Genomic DNA, 17,763 nt, shown 5'->3' with positions numbered 1-17,763 from the left:
ACAAAGTATACAATTTACAAAAGAATGAGTATGTGATGTGTGAATATTTATTCGTCGAGAGAGATTCAATATTTTGACGCAAAAAGTTTTGAAACGCGGTTGATATTTAACGTTGTGCAAAAGAGAGCAATATAAACTTGTTGTGTTTTAGAAAATCTGCTCTGTATACCCGACAAAAATAATATTTTACAGCTAATTTACAGCTATACATTACGCACTCCATAATCTCGTATCCTATCACGAATATCGATATTAAACAATGTGAGTAGTTTTATATGCAACACTCTTAAAGATTAGTGTCTAATCGTAACAGTATTTTAGTTATTGTTCTTGAGCACAGAATTCAAATATGATTTTTTGTTCATGATTTCTGCGTCTAGTCAATGGGTAGCATATTGTATATCAAGAATAATTAATTCTGAAGAAGTTACAAAATATTATCATTAAAAGAGTAATGAAGAATCGGACAATAAGAAACAGATACAGTATAAAGTTTATATTAAAAAAATTCTATGGTTAGAAAAATTCATTTGTTACAAAATGTATATTGAAATACTTATATGTTAAAGCTTATCAATTTTTTTCTAAAAAACGTTACGTTAATTTTTGTGGGCGATATAATTTTATTTTTTGGCAGTGTTATTACGCGTTTCAAAACGATTCATCACGATGATTTACAATACATATTCCATTTAATACGACTAGACGCAATAATCCACTCGATTACATTATGGACAAGAATGTGTTCATCTCTCGAGCGTTTATTATATGCAGAAATATAAAAACTGTCACGAATTTCTATCTAAATAGGCATAGAAATATCGAGTTGATCTCGTAACGAGTTAGAACGCCGTTTCCAAATCGTATAAAATAAATTTCAAAACAAGAAAGAATATATTTCTGATCGCCATATTGCTTTTTTCATTAAACAAATTAAATTAAAAAATTAAAATATATATATGTATATATTCAAATTCCTTCCTGTTTAGACGAAAACACGAATTTCATACTTTATTAACACGGAAACAAATGTTCATCAAAAGTAAACCAGGATTAACGTAGAAACATCTACAGGAAGTTTAGAAACTTCGTAGAACATTTAGGAGACACATCTTAGAAGGAAAATCTTATTTAGAACTTGCCGGTAATGTAATTACCGGCTTTATTAACGTGATATGGAGTTGGACCGTGTTTATTTATCATTATTTCATTCGATTTGTTTATTAAATCGAGTAAAATTTAATAACGGTCCATATTTCGATCCAATATTGATTTTTATAATTGACAATATTAGAAATAATATATGTGTGTGTGTGTATATTTACTAGTAGAAAATAAAGAAATAAACATATATAATTTTAATTTGAACATTTGTTTCAAACATAATATAAAATATTTATTCGTTTCGTTAATGTATTGGAAACGACGTTCCAACGGAACATAGTAGCGTACTTTCTTTGAAGTTGATGCATCCCTCGCATACGACGAAAGTATGTCTCATTTATGTCGTACCTCGTACGCATAAATACTTGTTTGCATCGGTTAGATCTGTCGGTAACTTCTCTACGCGAAGACAGTCCATCGATCGCTAAACGATACCATCTATTCTTCGAACGAATATATTTATACGAAACTCGTTTTTAGATCCCGAAGAATTCCCATAGGTTCTTGTTCACAGAAAAAAAAAAAAAAAGAAAAAGAAAAAAAGAAAAGAAAAAATATATAAAATCACATAAAATTCGTCGATTTTTTAAAAATCAATTATTGTTAATCGTGAATCGAATCAAAAAATATTTTTTCGTCCACAATTTCGTCCACGATTCGTCGAAGCGTACACTATCTCACTGCGATGATTAATTTTCTATTTATAATATATATATATATATATGTACGATGTATGAAGAGTAGCTATCGATTCGAAACACGTTCGCGTTTCCCAACTGGAAACGCAAAACGTGTTGGTTCTTTGGAACAAACCTGTTGGACAGGTTTACTTTGGTTACTTCTTATCAAGAAAAGATCCGCTCGTCCGAGAGACGAAGAGAAAAATTTCGTTTCACATTTCTGTGTTTTCCTCGGTCTCCTCGTCGACCTTTGGCAACATGTAAACACCAGGAATCGGCGGGACGTGATCCTCGAGTTTCAAAATCGGCTTGCAGTCCCTAGTTACGTCCACCTGATTAAAAGTGTCCTTGAGGATATTGATCTCGTTCTCGTGGGCGAACAAACTGGTCGGTGGTTCCGTTCCGCATATATCGTTTTCGTCGGTGCCGTTCCTGTGGCACAAGTTGCCAGACGGAAATTGTCACGAGGTAAGGGTGAGGGGATCGGTGGAGAGCTCGTCCACGCTCGGGCTTGCCTTCACCGTTTCCTGTTTCTCCGTCTGATGGCTAAGCCTGTGAACGATCTCGTCGTGGAGAATGTTGAAGCACATCGCCGTAAGCGCCATCCCAGACATTATGTAGAAGGAGCAGAACCAAATGGTCACGTTCCTCGATTCGTAAAGGGTGTGGCGGGGATAGGAACCGGGAACCATATCACCGAACCCGATCGTGCTCAGGCTCATGAAGCAGAAGTAACTCGCATCTAAACACGAAACGCCAAATTTTAGTCGCGACGCAATATGCTACCATCGTCGTATCGATTCAATCTGTATCGTTACGAGTTTCAAATTCGATTTCGTCCTCTATGCTCACCGTGGTCAGCAGGATAAGAAAATTTCTACGATTTCTACGCTGTAATTAACCCTTTCGCTACGATTTCTCATCCGACGGGAGCAAAAATGCGCGCAACACTCGAGAAAAAAATCGTCAGTAGCATTTTTTTATTTTTTGGTAATTTTTATTATCGAGCAATCTCGTGAGAAACAAGTGACAAAAAGAAAATACCGATGCTACGTTTTCAGAAAAAAATACTCGATGTACAGTAACTCCAATCGTTCGTCATGTGTACAATACGCGGCATCTTATGCAGAGTAGACTATAGTCGCCTATAGTCGCCTATAGTATGTGGAGGCATTTTATGTAGAGGCGACTTTAGTCGGTCTATATATAATATGTAATATGTCAGTAACGAAAGGGTTACGGTGGAAAAATGAGAAAGATCTTTTCGTCACGAGTGAAATACGAACACGGGTTGGATAGAGAAATTTGTTTCAGCACGTACCCACAAAGGACCAGCCGTCTAACTTGTGCAGAGTAAACGCGCCCGCTACGATGTAGCAAAGCATCGCACCAAGGCAAATGCTGATCGGCGCGAGTATAGTAACGTTGGGCCTGTCGCCAGAACCGAGGCTCGACACCTCGTCCTTCGGGCTGCTCTTCATCTCCACTGTGCTCGTGAAAGTTGACGCGTTCGCGCGGACGTAAAACGGTTCCTGCAACTGCAATTGCTGTTGCTGCTGCGCCAACTCCTCTTGCTGCCTTTTCTTTCTCATCCGTCTTTCTTTTTCCTGTGCCCGCGCCAATGTAATTTAAACATCATTTCTCTCTTTTTTTTTTTTTTTTTTAACAAAAGCAAAAGAAATTATCAAACGAATAATTTTCAAGAATAATCTCTCGGTGAAAAAGAAAAGTTGAAAATTCCATTTCGCTTACCTCCATCCGTCTTTCGTCGTAGCAACAATAGCCGCAATTTGAACAAAGGCAGCAGCAAAGAGCACGCGTGAACACACCTCTCGCGCACCTGGATAAAAGACCTCCGGCGCTCGATAAATAGACCAAGGTTAAGGGGATGCCGAGACTGGCGTAGCCCGTCGTTGCGATCTTACCCCATGTGGATTTTGGCGCGATGCTACCGCAACCTGAAAAGATTTTTCGTTTCGATGAAAATTCTCGACGAGAAAAACTCGATGACGGAGAAAAAGTCGAATATTTCGTCGTATTAGGGAAATAAATTTGATTAAAATAAAGAATTAGAATTAAGAAAGAATATATTTAATAAAGGAATAAATTATGTTATATGAGACGTCGTGTCGATACCTTTGTTCTACCGTTCTAAGCTTGCTACGTCGCATCCAGTCACACTTAAGGTTCACATATAACGCTCGACGAGTTTTTTGGTCGGGCGAAGCAACTCGAGATGATTTTGCGCATACGTGTCTTGCTTAGGTAACAAAGTGATTTTATATGCTTTGTAATAAACATAAAGATGTAAGGAAGGAAATTATTATATAATTCGAACGATAGGGCCTAATTGAGGAGAAAATTATTTTTTTCTGATTTTGAGCTTATATGATAGTATTTATTATTTTTTAAAAAATATATAAATAACGTAAAAATGTAACTAAATATGTAAGAAAAATTAACATTGTATTTAATTAGTATAAAATAAAAAATAAAATATATAATATTCGATATATAAAAAATAGATAAAAATACAAATATTGAAAAATAGTTGAAAGGAATAAAGAAATTGTCAACTAAAGTTGGGGAATATTATTATCGCTTATTTCTCCAAAATATAATAAGTAAACAATGATATAAATACATTATTATAAGATAGATAATTGTGCGTCATGCCTCTACATATTAATTGAGATTTAAACGTTTCTCAATTATTGAAATATAAGAAAATGATCAGTTAATTCTCTGCTTATATATTTTGTTTAATTTGTAAACAACGTTTAAAAAGAGGATTTAAAATTTTAATGTATAATATACATTACTTCGAAACGATTATATTTTACAAATATGAAAAGTATACATTGTTCGAATATGTATATTTGTACGCCTCAGAGACTCGTCTCTCGAGCGCAAAAGGATAAATAAATAAGATACGAGTCAAATTATAAACTCAACACGTTGAATTTTAATCTATCAAGAATCTATCTAATCTAGATTCGCAAATTCATAGTCAAAATAATATTTCATCGCGCTCGTCTTATCAATTCCTTTCGTCCATTTCGTAACAGAAACAACAGAAGAGATATCCCACGGAAAGTTGGATAATCGAATTTTACCAGTTTTTACTTTTCTAACCTTTCTCTCCGCAGAATGTCGTCCACGTCTTTAATTTAATTTATGGCTCGACGACGACCACCGGCATACTCCCAAATTGGGAAACTTACTCTCTCTCTCGCTGACTCCCGAGCTCGGTGGTGTCCTGTTTCAGGGCCGTTTCAAACGGCCAGCTGACATAACTCGGTAATACGATCATCTAACTAACGACAATTCAACGGAAAGTTTCTGGACAAAAAGAAACAAAGGAAAATAAATATAAATTATGGATAATTTAAAAAAAAAAAATGAAGAATAGAATATCGTTTTCCAACATTATTTTCAAAACTCAAAACAATCTTTTTTCGAGAAGAAAAATTTCCTCTCGATCGTTCTTTCTAACGATTAGAATTCGAATATTCTCGAACAAATGACGCGGTTAATATCTCGTAAGCCGATTGAAAAAAAGTATAACGGTTAGTGAAAACGATGAAGAGGAGGAGGAGGAAAAGAAGAAGGAGAGGGAGGAGAGGGAGGAGGGGGAGGAGGTTTTACGATAGGTTGGTTGGAAAGAGAGGAGGCGCGAATCGATTGGGCGGATGCCGCTTAAGATAATGGATCGCCTATCGGAATTGGTCTGTACCGTGCGGACGACAGCACGTTGCCGCGATGCGGGATTGCAACCGAAGCAGAAAGCTCGCGAAACTACTACTCGCGAAACCCTATTCGTCACTGTCGTTGCGCCTTATCATTTACGACGGTGCCGAGCCCTTTTTGGCTTTCCGTTATTCGTTTCACCATTTGTTAAGGCAGATTGTCAGGATCGAAATTTTATTGGTCGAACGGTGGTTATATGAATATTCGTATATATGGCTGCGCTATAAGTCGATCATGACCAATCTACCAAGCGACGAGTGCATTTTTCGTTCGCACGTACGTACGTTTGGAAACCTTTGGAAAAATTTCGGAATCATTTTTGAAGTTGGAGAGATGTGAGGATAAATATTTTAGAAACTGGAGAGATAGAGGGATTTAATATGAAAGTTTATATCCGACCCAGGGCGAGTAGTTTCATCGATGCCATCCCCCCCCCCTCCCCTTTTTGTTTCGAAGTTTCTTTTGTAGCGGAGTTACGCGTCCGCTATTCAAATGGTGAAACAGAAGACGAGTCTTTTATTAAATTGTTCGATATTGCATCCGTGAAAGAAGAAGAATGGCGGATCGACGGAGCGCAGCGAAACCGTTCCGGAAAAGATATTGAAAACAATCTGCGACATTCGACAAGCGTGAAACGAATGGAAATTTTTTTGAGAAGAAGACGCGATTTTTTTTCAGTTTCATTATTCGTTGCTTCGGCAGAGAGATTTTTCGAAAATATAATTTTTCGAAAATGGTGGTCGCGTCCACGGCGGCCATTATCGTTAGATTAAAAGGATCTGCGAGTTAATCAGAGATGTTGAAGAAACTTAACGTTTGTCGAGGGACGCATATTCATATCCGATTTTCTTAATGCAAGCTGAATGCATATGAGATGCCATGCATATTTATGCAGATTTTCTCGATTAAAGCCGCGCAACAGACTTCGTAAATGTGTTAGCGCAAAAAGCTGGTGCAGAAGTCTTGAAAGTTATTGATTCACCAGCGTGATATACGTCGTGAACAGATATTTTTTCCCCCCCTTTTTTTTTTTAAAGAGAAACGACTTGGTTGTTGCAATATTTTTCTCGAGAGCTATTACTTTTTATACGTTACGATATATTTGAAAAAAAAAAAAAGAAAAATGAAAATTCATCCCTTTCAACGGATGATACATCGATTCTTTCGTTTTTACGTGTAAAAAAAAAAAATATACAAAATGACACGTTTATTTTTAAAAAAAATTCGATATGTTTATCCAGTTGATTCTAGTTAACGAGATCAAACACGAGATAATACGAGTCTTGGGAATTGGAATTTGCTTCAACGTTTCGAGAATTCGAGGAACTCATTGGGAACACGTCCAAGTTTGACAAGGTCTTAGACCAAGAAACTTGTCCACAATGACATCGTTATGCCTGACAATGAGTTGGACTCTCACCTGTTTCGAGATAATGAACACACTTCCCAACTAATAAGCACTAAAACCAGGGAATAAGATTTATTGCAATATCGATCGAATGATGAAAGGATGATCGAAATATTTGGTTAAACGAGTCAACCTCGATACGAATTTTACGGATCTTATACGCAGAAAAATCGAAACCTCCATTTTGATTTTTTATTTTATATCGTAAATGGAAAAGTATTAGAAAGAAGTATCGTGATTGGATTCGAACGTGTTGCAGGATTTCGCGAAGCATAAAAAAGTTTAAGATACTTTACTTAGCTCGAGCCTCTATTTTTCGTTTTAAGTATAAATACCCTGATTATTGGAAAAGTGCCAGCTTCTGAAACTTTTCGCAACTTTGGTTTAATCTTCGAGTATTGAAAATGAATCGCACCCTTTCGAACGAGAAAGTAAGAACTAAAAATTGGAAAAATTCTTCTCCTCGCGTATAACGACGGAGAAAATCGAGCAATTTTAACCAATTTATCATCACCGTACCTTTTATACGAGTCCTTTTATATATCTGTGATACCAATTTTTAGATTTTTTTTTTTTATCATCGAATAAACAAGCATTTAGATAAAAAAGAAAAATATTATAATTTACGCGAGATGATAGGAGAGAGCGGTGAATTAATAAACGAATTCTAATACGATTTAAATTGTCGTGATAATTTCAATTTTAGCGGGCGAAATCTAATCGTCAGCAGATCTAACGATGTAACGATGAGAAATCAATTATTCATGCAGGCAAGTTGCACGCAACGTATATATAATCAAATTTCGAGAAATGGTTGTAGAAAACAAGAAGACGACAAGATTACGAACTGTGCAATAACTGCCGGTGACTTATGCGGTAAATAATCGTGCAAGTTTCATCAGTTTTCGAAAATGTTTCAAAATTTTTCGTTTCTTTAACGATTTTCTTCGAAAACTCGAGAAAGCATCGTTTTAAATCACGATCGAATCAGTAATAGTGGTATGAATATTTCATAAAAAGAGATAGAGATTTTTTAAATAGAGCTGATGTAAAAATCTATTGCACGAAATCGTGTCGTCAAAAAGCTAAATCTATTTAATCGTTTCTTCCTACCTTCGAACGAGGATAATTCTTTTACAGTCGTGAAAATATTTTTCTACGACGAGCAAACAACTTTTCAAAGAAGGCATATTACACCCTGGGACGTATGAAAGAGAGGGCGGATAAACGTGAACGATGTAACGAGATGACGGTATCACGGTAAAAAAACGTAACAGACACGGGACACGCGAAGCGGAACGGAACGAGAAACGGAAGAGAAACTCTGGGGATTATTTATTTTACACGGTGACCGCAATCCGTGGCTGCATTTTCCGGGAGACGACCGACCAAACTGTCTGGAAAACGAGCAGAAATTACATCTGTCAAAATAATAGATCTTACTCTATCATTGGCTAGACCCAATTTACATGATGCGATCCTCTCGATACTCTCTCGTCGATTCTATCATATTTCAAAATTAATTCGATGTGATGCAATTTCAGAAAATATTCAATTCATCGAGGCGAAATAATACAACGTCGGTATAGCTGAGAGGAGTATTATTATATTTTACAATTCCGCGGAAAAAGAAATGTACATTTTTGGTTGGGGAACGTAAAATTACAAGAAAAGTTACAACAAAGGGAACAATTCGATTTTTTCACAATTATTTCTTTCTTATTTAACCACGCGAGAAATGCGATAATTGAAATGAGAAACAACTAGTTCAAGCGAGTACAAATAAGAAGGTACGATCGATACGTATGTTTTCAACGTTACCAACAAATTCGTTCGTATTATAAAAATGAGTGTTTTTCGAACGAAGTACATTTTATTACGAATTTATATTTATCCGATGATGTATATCAGGATACGATTCGTACTTTTATATTTTCATATTTACATATTTTTCAATTCGCATTATTAAAAGAGAAATTAATATGTTCGTATCACGTTTCCAATTCATTTCCCTTTTCGTAACGAGTTTATATCGATTAAGAATAAAGAATCGAAATAAACGACCTACACGATATACGTGAAAATTTGCTTTACTTATTGGAAAGAGGAAATGTCGTTCATAGAATAGATAGGAGTCATTCCCCTCCGTTTTATGCACGAGAGATTACACCAGGGAGGAAAAGTTTGCCACGTAGAATAATGCTTTAATTGATGAAATCTAGTTCCAGACGATACCAACTGTTACGGGCTTCTAAACCAGTTGAATAGCTCTGCAGGAAAGTGCAGAAAATTGAATCGAATTTTCGTTATCAACAACTTTTCTTTACTTTTTTATTTTCTCCCACAAGTGATTTATTTTATCCTTAAGTACACGCGATTACATATATTCAGATGAATAAAACAGAAGAAGAGAAAGAAGAAAAAAGCGTATGGAAATAAATCCGAAAGTGAAATTCTCGAGAGTATAGAGGTCGTAAAACTCGAATATCGACGATTGTTCTTACACGGCATCTCGTGGTTCATCGACGAAACAACACCAGATCGAAAAATTCGTTTTCTCGAGATAGATATCCGGGATATCAGTATTGTGTCGGTTCCCACGACCGAAATTTAGCACGCTCGTGCGGCTTACGAGCCGGCTTCAGCTGTTTAATTTACCGCTCGAAATAATTTGAATAGGGTAGGACGGTTTCGTCGTGCAATAACATCTCGAAGATGAGCCGTGTGCCGTGTATCGTAGGCGAATGCACGGAGCGCAACCGACTAGCAGCGACTCCTGGGAGAGAGGGGCTGCGAACAAGGCTGCACACTTTCGCCTCCCCCCCGCCTTTTCCCTCCTCTTCCTTTCTCGGCTTGTCTACGTCGCTCCCTGCTACAGGACGTATCCCCCGAGGTCGTAATGGTAAGTCTCTCCACGTGAGGACCCGAAATTAATAACGCGGCCTGGCGCAAATACGGCGCACATAATTAAAGCGATATTACGATCCGGGACACCGGATGGCGCTGTATCCTCTAACAACCGGCTGACTCTCCACGTCCGTGTTATTTACCTCTACTCACCGGTGCTATGCGATTCAAGATGTGTACATTTTGATTACCCATCTACGCAAACTGTTTGCGAACAGTCAGTTGATTTGTGTCAATAATCCTAGTCGTGATCGATCAAGGTGAGAATGGGGGAAAGATGATACTGTATCTCCTTGCAATCTCAATTCTAGGCTAGTTTTGAGTTTTGAGCTTTTGACCAAAGAATTTTACGTTTAAAAAGAAGAAAATTTAAAGCTTTTTTTAAGGATTTGCAAGGATCGATTAGATTAAAGTGGTTTAATATTATATAAAATGCAATTATATCATATTTTTTTTAATTATGATCTTTTAGAACTCTGTTCAGAATATTCTTCTATTTCGAACAATGGTAACGATTTGAAATGATTCAGAAATATTTTTATTTAGGTTAAATTAGAAGATCATTTCTTAAATTGCAAAGATTAATATTTCGTAGTGAAATAATCGATATATATGAAATATTTTACGTTTTAAATATTAAATACGTAACTGTGGCTACTGATTAGTATCTTTTAGTAGGTTAATAAGTACTAACTATTCATAAGAGGAATATCAAGTGGATTAAAACTTTCTCCTTTGAGGATAGAGTTCATTCTCGACAGACACTCGGTTACATTACCATTCAAGACCAATCATGGAGCAAACTAACGGTCTTCTCAAACATTAAAGGAAACGTAGGATGAAATTCAAAAGGCGGGTTTCTTTATAAAGTGATAAAGTGATAATTTTGTGAAGTAGCAGAACGGTGTAAGAAAAAAAAAAAAAAGAAAAATCACGAAAAATATACACGATCAACGACTAGAGCCGCTAAAGTGGCGCAGATATACGGTTGAAACAGAAGGTGGATATCAAAGTTTCGAAAATGAGTGATGCACAGCGGTGAGCGAGAAATAGCTGTAGAAAGGAAATAGGCAAACGTGGAAGGTAAACGAGAACGAAATAAAGTGAATAAAACTGTCAAAGGAAAGTGGAGGAAGGAATGGAAAGAGTCGGGGAATGGAAAACATTGGATGGAGGAAAAATTGAAAAATAGGAGCAGGAGAAAAGATAGAAGAAGTGAAAAGGAAAAGGATTGGAGGAGAGAGATAGACAAAAACATATATATATGTATATATATAGAAATCAAGAAATAAAATGAAATAGAAAAGATGCGGAACAAGTACTAAGAGAATGTTTGAGATGATGCACAGTTCTCTAAGATAGTTTCGCAGGGGCCGCTTGCTGCACACGCCAACACTGTCGAGGAAACGTTGCCCCATAAAATATGTCTCGCGCGTTAGCTTATGCTAGCTACAGGCAACATGTACTGTACTCGGTGGAAACGCACATCCTTCCGTTGAACGTGTTGAAGGTGACACGACGAAGGAGATAATGTCGACGATAGGATTGAAGTATAAACTACTCGGGGGACTCGTTTGATGCCTCCCCATCATGTAGCTTTCGTGCACGAGCTTATCCAAAATTATTACGACGATATTCTCTACTTTCTCTTTTTTACTTTATATATATATATATATTTTTTCCTCTCTAAAAATAAGAACTTTATCTCAACTACACGATAAAAAAAAAGATGAATAAGAAAAATACGCGCGTTTAATTTGATAATTCGCAATTTGATGGAAAGTGGAAGGGAGGGAGAGGGGTGGAAGGGAATAAGGTAGAGATAGCTTGGAAGTATAAATCACGCAGGAGGCCTGCATAAATTCGCATACAGGCATTGGCTGTTATTGTGGCGATTTTCGCACCGGCAGTGAAGCAAATTGTCGAATTTTACGGAAATAACGGATGGATGGGGATGGACTGGCGAGAAACGGTCCCTGCGAGCTGATAAAAAGCGGAGGAATATAAACGGCAGGAGCGATTAGACGATAAAATTTATGTAATCCCTGTAAGCTAGGGAAGGGGCAAGGGTGGCATATCTACATCCCTGAAATACGAATAGGTTAATAATTCTAAGGACATCGCGAGTACGTCGCGGAAATTTGGACGGCGGCCAAGAAAGTTTCCACCAAAGATATCGACCTCTCGTATCTCATGTATTGAAACTTGGCGCGGGGAGAGGAGAGGGGTCGTCGTTTATTAGATTTCAATTTGGACATTGTCCAAGATCGCTTAATTTATCGAACGTATTCGTCGCTTATCCAGAGTTTCAATTTCAAAATAAAAAAAAAAAAAAATCTAGCTGAATATTTAGCCGTTTCATTTTAACCGCATGGCAACTGTCAAAGTGTCTACCCCACGTTCGTCACGTTTCATCAACTCGAAAACGCGAAGTAATAAGAGTTTTTCTTCGAGTAATAAGAGAAGCGGTTGCACGAATGAGGAGGGAGAGGGGGGAAAAATGTGGACAGAAAAAAGTGCGCGGGAAAAAAAAAACTCTTCGGCTGAATTTTTAAGACAAATTTATGGTGCAAAATTCTTCGAATTCTTCGAAGGCAGCCTAATTTCGTTTCGTCGTTCTTTCTTAAGAATAATCTTAATCGATTATTTCGACGATATATTTCGTTTAATATCTCTTTCCAAGACGAGATATCTCCATTTCTAGACGTTTGTAAACTCGTGCTCTAGCTTTATTACGCATTCTCCTTGAAACTTTCTCACGAAGAGCTCTTCATTTTAAGGTTAGATGAAATTAAACGGCCGGTGAAAATTATCACTCGCGCAACTCGATATTTCTCCACCTATTCCTCCTCCTATTCGCTCCTCTTGCGTGTACGTGTAAACCCGTAAAATGAGCTTGGCTTCGTTTCATTAGGGTTAAATGATTCTCTCGAATGCCGATCCCTGAATTTCTCGTGTAATTTATATAAACGTAAAATAGTTCGTAATATCGCTGTATATTTATTAATTGTGTATATACGAATTATTTAATATCATTCGTGTACAATACGAATGTTGTTAACAAATTTCAATAAAATTATTACGCTTTTTCACCAACGTTTCAAAACTGAATTTTAATTAGAGAAGAAAAACTCGCTCGTTATTTTATATTATTTTTCTTTTATCAATAACGAATGGATATCGATTATGGAAATTTTAAAAACACATACGAGAATGAGAATTTTGAATTTAGTAATCGAGGAAACCGATAATACTATTTTTCACGCTATTTTCCTATTTTCATTCGAAGAAGAAGAAGAAGAGGGAAAAAAAAAAACGACAGCAATTTATTTCTCTACAAGTTGAAATGAGATCCTTTTCCATATTGACATATTTATTCAACTGGCTGTTAGCGAGATTTACTCGAAGACGGCGGAAGTGTTTTAGTTTTGATCGACAACTGAATGTCATAGTCATAGACCCGCTGTATCGAAACAAGTTTCCTTCGTATATAATAAGAGTAAATCGATTTCCCCGGAACTCGCTCGGTTCATCTTCTTCCCTTTGCCGTTCATTAGTCTCCGTCAGAAGCTGCTGTAAATGCAGCTGTGGCGGTCATGTGTCGATATTATTAATAGCAACGCCGACACGATATTCTTCCGCAAAAGAAGGGAAATGAAAGGGAAAAGAAAAAAAAATATATACGAAATTATGCATCAGTCATGTTTTAAATATTATAATCGCATATTATTCCGAGAACGATCGATCTTTCTCGTACATTTAATATTTATACAAGTCGTGTATAATGTTAATTTAACAAATAAATTATTCGAGAAATTTTTTAATCAACTTCCAATTTGAATTTAGAACGATAAAAGAATTATAATGTAAATAAATTGTTTTACAATTCAGAGAATCAAAAGTTTTAAACTCGTAGATGATTAAAAAAGCGTGGCTGGTTCCGAACGAATTATGTTTCGTTTCTTCAGACTGTATCTCCGCTGATGTATAGTTTTGGAGGTGAGCGCTAATGGCGAATTACTTTCTGCGATAATTTTTCTACCGGTGATCGTTAAAGAACAAATTGGAGGGAGGGAGGTTAGTACGATCCAGATCAACGATTACTGACGTGGAAACGTTCAAGGACGATATTTATGGCCTTAGAAATCGCAGCAACCGACAAACGATCGTTACTGCCTCTCCAAGTATATTTACTGCTTTCAGACTCTATACTCCAGTTTCCTGGAATAGGTTTTGTTATAGTTTTCCGTTAGTGGAGGCTGACCAAATCCTATATCGACGTCCTACGAAGATAAAAAAGAAAAAAGAATATCGTAAGAATTTTCAAATATTCGACGACACGTAAGTAAATTTTTACTCGTAACGTTTAAAACGAGTCGATCGATAAACAAGTAGAAAAGGGCGGTCACGTCGCAGACGTGAAGTAGAACGAAACAAGATTACGACAAGTGGAGTGGATTAAGTGTGGTCAGTCTCAAATTAATTAGATTACAATTGAAGAGTTACTTTTTCTACGATGGAAAGTTCAAAGCTTATAAGATTGATTATTTTTATCGAAAAGTGTCGAACGTGAAAAGAATATATATATATATATAACGAGAGCATGAAATTTTATCCTTATTCATTTTATTCATTGCCTTGTCCATATTTGATACTTATTCGAAGCCAATATTTGTTAAATAAAAACTTGGTTAAAATTTCACCGCGTAATATACGGTCGCAAACATATAAGATATTAAAAACCAATAAATACAAGAGAGAATGAAATTTGTCGCAGATTTAATCCGATATTGCATGTAATTAACGATCACTATATCGGGGGAGGGGTAATACCAATTTGTATACCAAAATTAAATCACTCTTAAATACCATTATCGCTTCCCTCTTAAATATATTATTTTAAAAGCGTTATTCAAAGATGGAATTGAATTAATGCGATAGATTTAAATTTCGCGATAATTTGTAAACGGAGGATTAAAAAATATCGAAGGATTAAAAAAAAATTTTTCCTTTTCTTGTGAATTTACAATAATAAATTTTTCCAATTATGCTTTATTATTTTATCATTACCAAGGATTTGAATATTTTTAATTGTAATCGCGTCGCGTCGATCCAAAGATCCTGTTTCCCACAAACGATTGTAAGGAAATAATTTTATTAATTGGAAAAAGTATCGTTGTTTCGCAAAATGGGCGAAAAAATAAAATGGAACAAAATTTTATTTTCGTTGACCTGACAAATTTTTTTTTTGCGCGCGAAAGGCAATCGACTCTGTTTGTATTTGCGTTTGCAAATGCATTCGGCCAGCTGCTGGTCCGAGAACAACTCGGAATTTTCTATCGTTCCATCACGTTGAATATCGCAACACAACGCGGACAAAATTAATTTTCGACGACGGTATATATTATATATATATATATATGTACACATATGTACATATATTTTTTTTTCTTCAGCGCTTCAAATAATTAGACGAGAGTTTATACGTTTGTCGCGGCCGAATATTACGCTCGAGGGAGTGAATTACGTAGGAAAATGGGATTTATGATAATACGACGTCATTCGTTGTGTAACGAAACGCGGCGAGGGCGACGAGCGAATAACTAAACGACCAAGTCTCCCGGATAATTTTTCAAGCCGAAGAACAATCAAACTTTTCCGCGGCTTTCGAAATTAAAATTGTTTATTCGTTTATGGCTCGCATCGCGACCAAACCAACCGCGAGTAAACGTGGCAACGTTCGCGTTTATCTATCCAGAGATCAGACTTCGTGCGACGTTGTCGTTGTTTCACGAAGAAGAAGACATACAAATTCATTTTCGAATTCGCCAGCCTAGTTCTCTCATTTGTATCAGTTTTGTTCTTGTCTTATTTTACCACGAGTACCATCTGCATAATATCCATTCGTAAATCCAGCAAAAGCTTGCCGCCGGTCCACTCGCTCTCTCTCTCTCTCTCTCTCTTTCTGTATACATACGAGACTGGCCAGGATGATCCCCGGGATTTTATTTGCAGGATCTCCCGGGAATATGAGAGGGGGGGGAAAGAGAGGGATGGTGGCGAACGGGTGGCAGGTATAATATCGGCATTAATTATATTACCCTCCGTGTAATAGGCAAGCCGCTTTAGTGCCTAATTATTTCGTGATTGGATCGTCCCTTTCCAGGAGGTGACGCCTTCCCGGGATAAATTGCAATCTCTCCGATATTTTACCGATTTTGCCGATTCGCTTTTTCCTATTCCGCTGTTTCCTTTTTTCTTTTTTGTTCATTCTTGTCAACGAAATTTTTCGAAATTTTTCAAAATGGAAAAAGTTGGGAGAAGTTGAAGTTATCGTTAAACGAGCGAATGTAAGATCGATCGATATTTTTTGATGAAGAAATATTTGTAATGTGATGCACGATCATTTGAACGTATTACGAGTATTGAAAAAATTGATGACAAGAGAATTATTATACGATATTCGATAAAATAATAAAATAAATTTTCGCTTATAATTTATGATGCGATGTTCCAACGCTGTAATTTATTGAGTAAATGAATTAATTCTTACGCAATCTATCTCGCTCGTCAAACAAAAAGGAGCTTCCCTTTGTCTTCCCTTCTTCAACATTCTGGGTTTGATACGGTTTAAATATTTACGATATTAATTCAAGTCTGTGAAAGCCTTTGATCCAGAGAGATTTCTGGAAAACTTTAATGGAAAAGTGGAAAACCTATGACGGGATAATTTCCCGCGTAAAGCAGTTAACCCAGTGGGGGTTTAATCGATAGCTTGAGAACTTGATCAAAAGTGTCCCTATGCCTCGAGATAATACGAGAATCTTTTCGAAGCCAACTCTCCTCTAAAAAACTTTGAACTCGTTTTCGTTAACCGCCCGTTAGAAGCCCGTCTTCTTTGAGAGATCGAAACAACGTTCGAGAACAAAAATATGAAAAACCGAGAAGTTTTCGAGAGCTGTTTACTCGAACTTCGAATCCTTCTTAACAAAAGCTACGAACCTTCCTCCGAACCTCTCTTATTTTCTCTTTAATTAATCTTTCCCTTTTCACGGACCATCGAACAAATTTTTGAAATTTTTGAAATTTTTGATCGTTACTTCCATCTTAATTACTATAATAATAATAATTATTATTTAATTTAAATTTTATAGTATTAGAAAAATTTTAATTTTCAATTTTTAAATTTACAATTTAATTCTTTATTAAGATTTAATACTTTCTAATTAATTAATTTATAATTAATTATAAGATTTTAAGTTAAATTAAAATTATTAGTCTTCAAAATTAAAAATAAAATTTAATTTTTAAATCAACAACGCAATTATTTTTATTATCAATTTATCGCGTAACCGAGGAAGAAAAAGAAAAAGAACTGATCGTTCGAAAAAATTGGATTCGTCGTATCATTGATAATTAAGCGCTAATTTCTCGATGAATATAAAATTTTTTTTCAACAAAAATGAAATTTACAAACGAATGATCGAGTTCGTTATAAATTGACGAATCTCCTCTCTCGAAATATTTTTACTTCATCTTTTCACCAAGCCCCGTGATAAAATGCAAATTCGATAGAAAATTTTTCACAGACTTTCCTGAATCCGAAATATCGGGGCGAGTTGCGTTACACGCGAATCCGTTGTTTCAAAAATATTGCCCATTATCATTATTCTTTTTTTTTTTTAATTAAAAAATAACGGAGAAAAAAAAAGTAAAATTTAAAATATTTTATACAAATTCTTACGAGCTTATTATTATTATATATTATTAATCTAATCGTTATTTTCTTAGTACAATTTCTCTTATATTTCTCAATACAATATTTTCTTATATATATATATATATATATATTAT

At 35.8% G+C, this 17,763-nt stretch overlaps 1 protein-coding gene across 1 annotated transcript in view; it reads right to left on the bottom strand.

Moving 5' to 3' along the window:
- Positions 1-1,376: 1,376 nt before the first annotated feature.
- LOC122720856 (TWiK family of potassium channels protein 18-like) overlaps positions 1,377-17,763 on the bottom strand; it is a 45,925-nt gene continuing 29,538 nt past the window's right edge. The window contains exons 3-5 of the mRNA XM_043947894.1: positions 3,597-3,802; positions 3,166-3,451; positions 1,377-2,586 (exon numbers count right to left, since the gene is read on the bottom strand). Coding sequence (XP_043803829.1) covers positions 2,306-2,586; positions 3,166-3,451; positions 3,597-3,802 — 773 coding nt within the window. The 3' untranslated portion in view covers positions 1,377-2,305. The remainder of the gene's footprint in view (positions 2,587-3,165; positions 3,452-3,596; positions 3,803-17,763) is intronic.

The sequence above is a fragment of the Apis laboriosa genome, unplaced genomic scaffold (genome assembly GCF_014066325.1).
Source record: "Apis laboriosa isolate Shangri-la unplaced genomic scaffold, ASM1406632v1 scaffold105_cov147, whole genome shotgun sequence".
In the NCBI taxonomy this organism is placed as follows: Eukaryota; Metazoa; Arthropoda; class Insecta; order Hymenoptera; family Apidae; genus Apis; species Apis laboriosa.
Note: the sequence above shows the minus strand (reverse complement) of the source record. Positions and strands in the feature narration are given on the sequence as shown.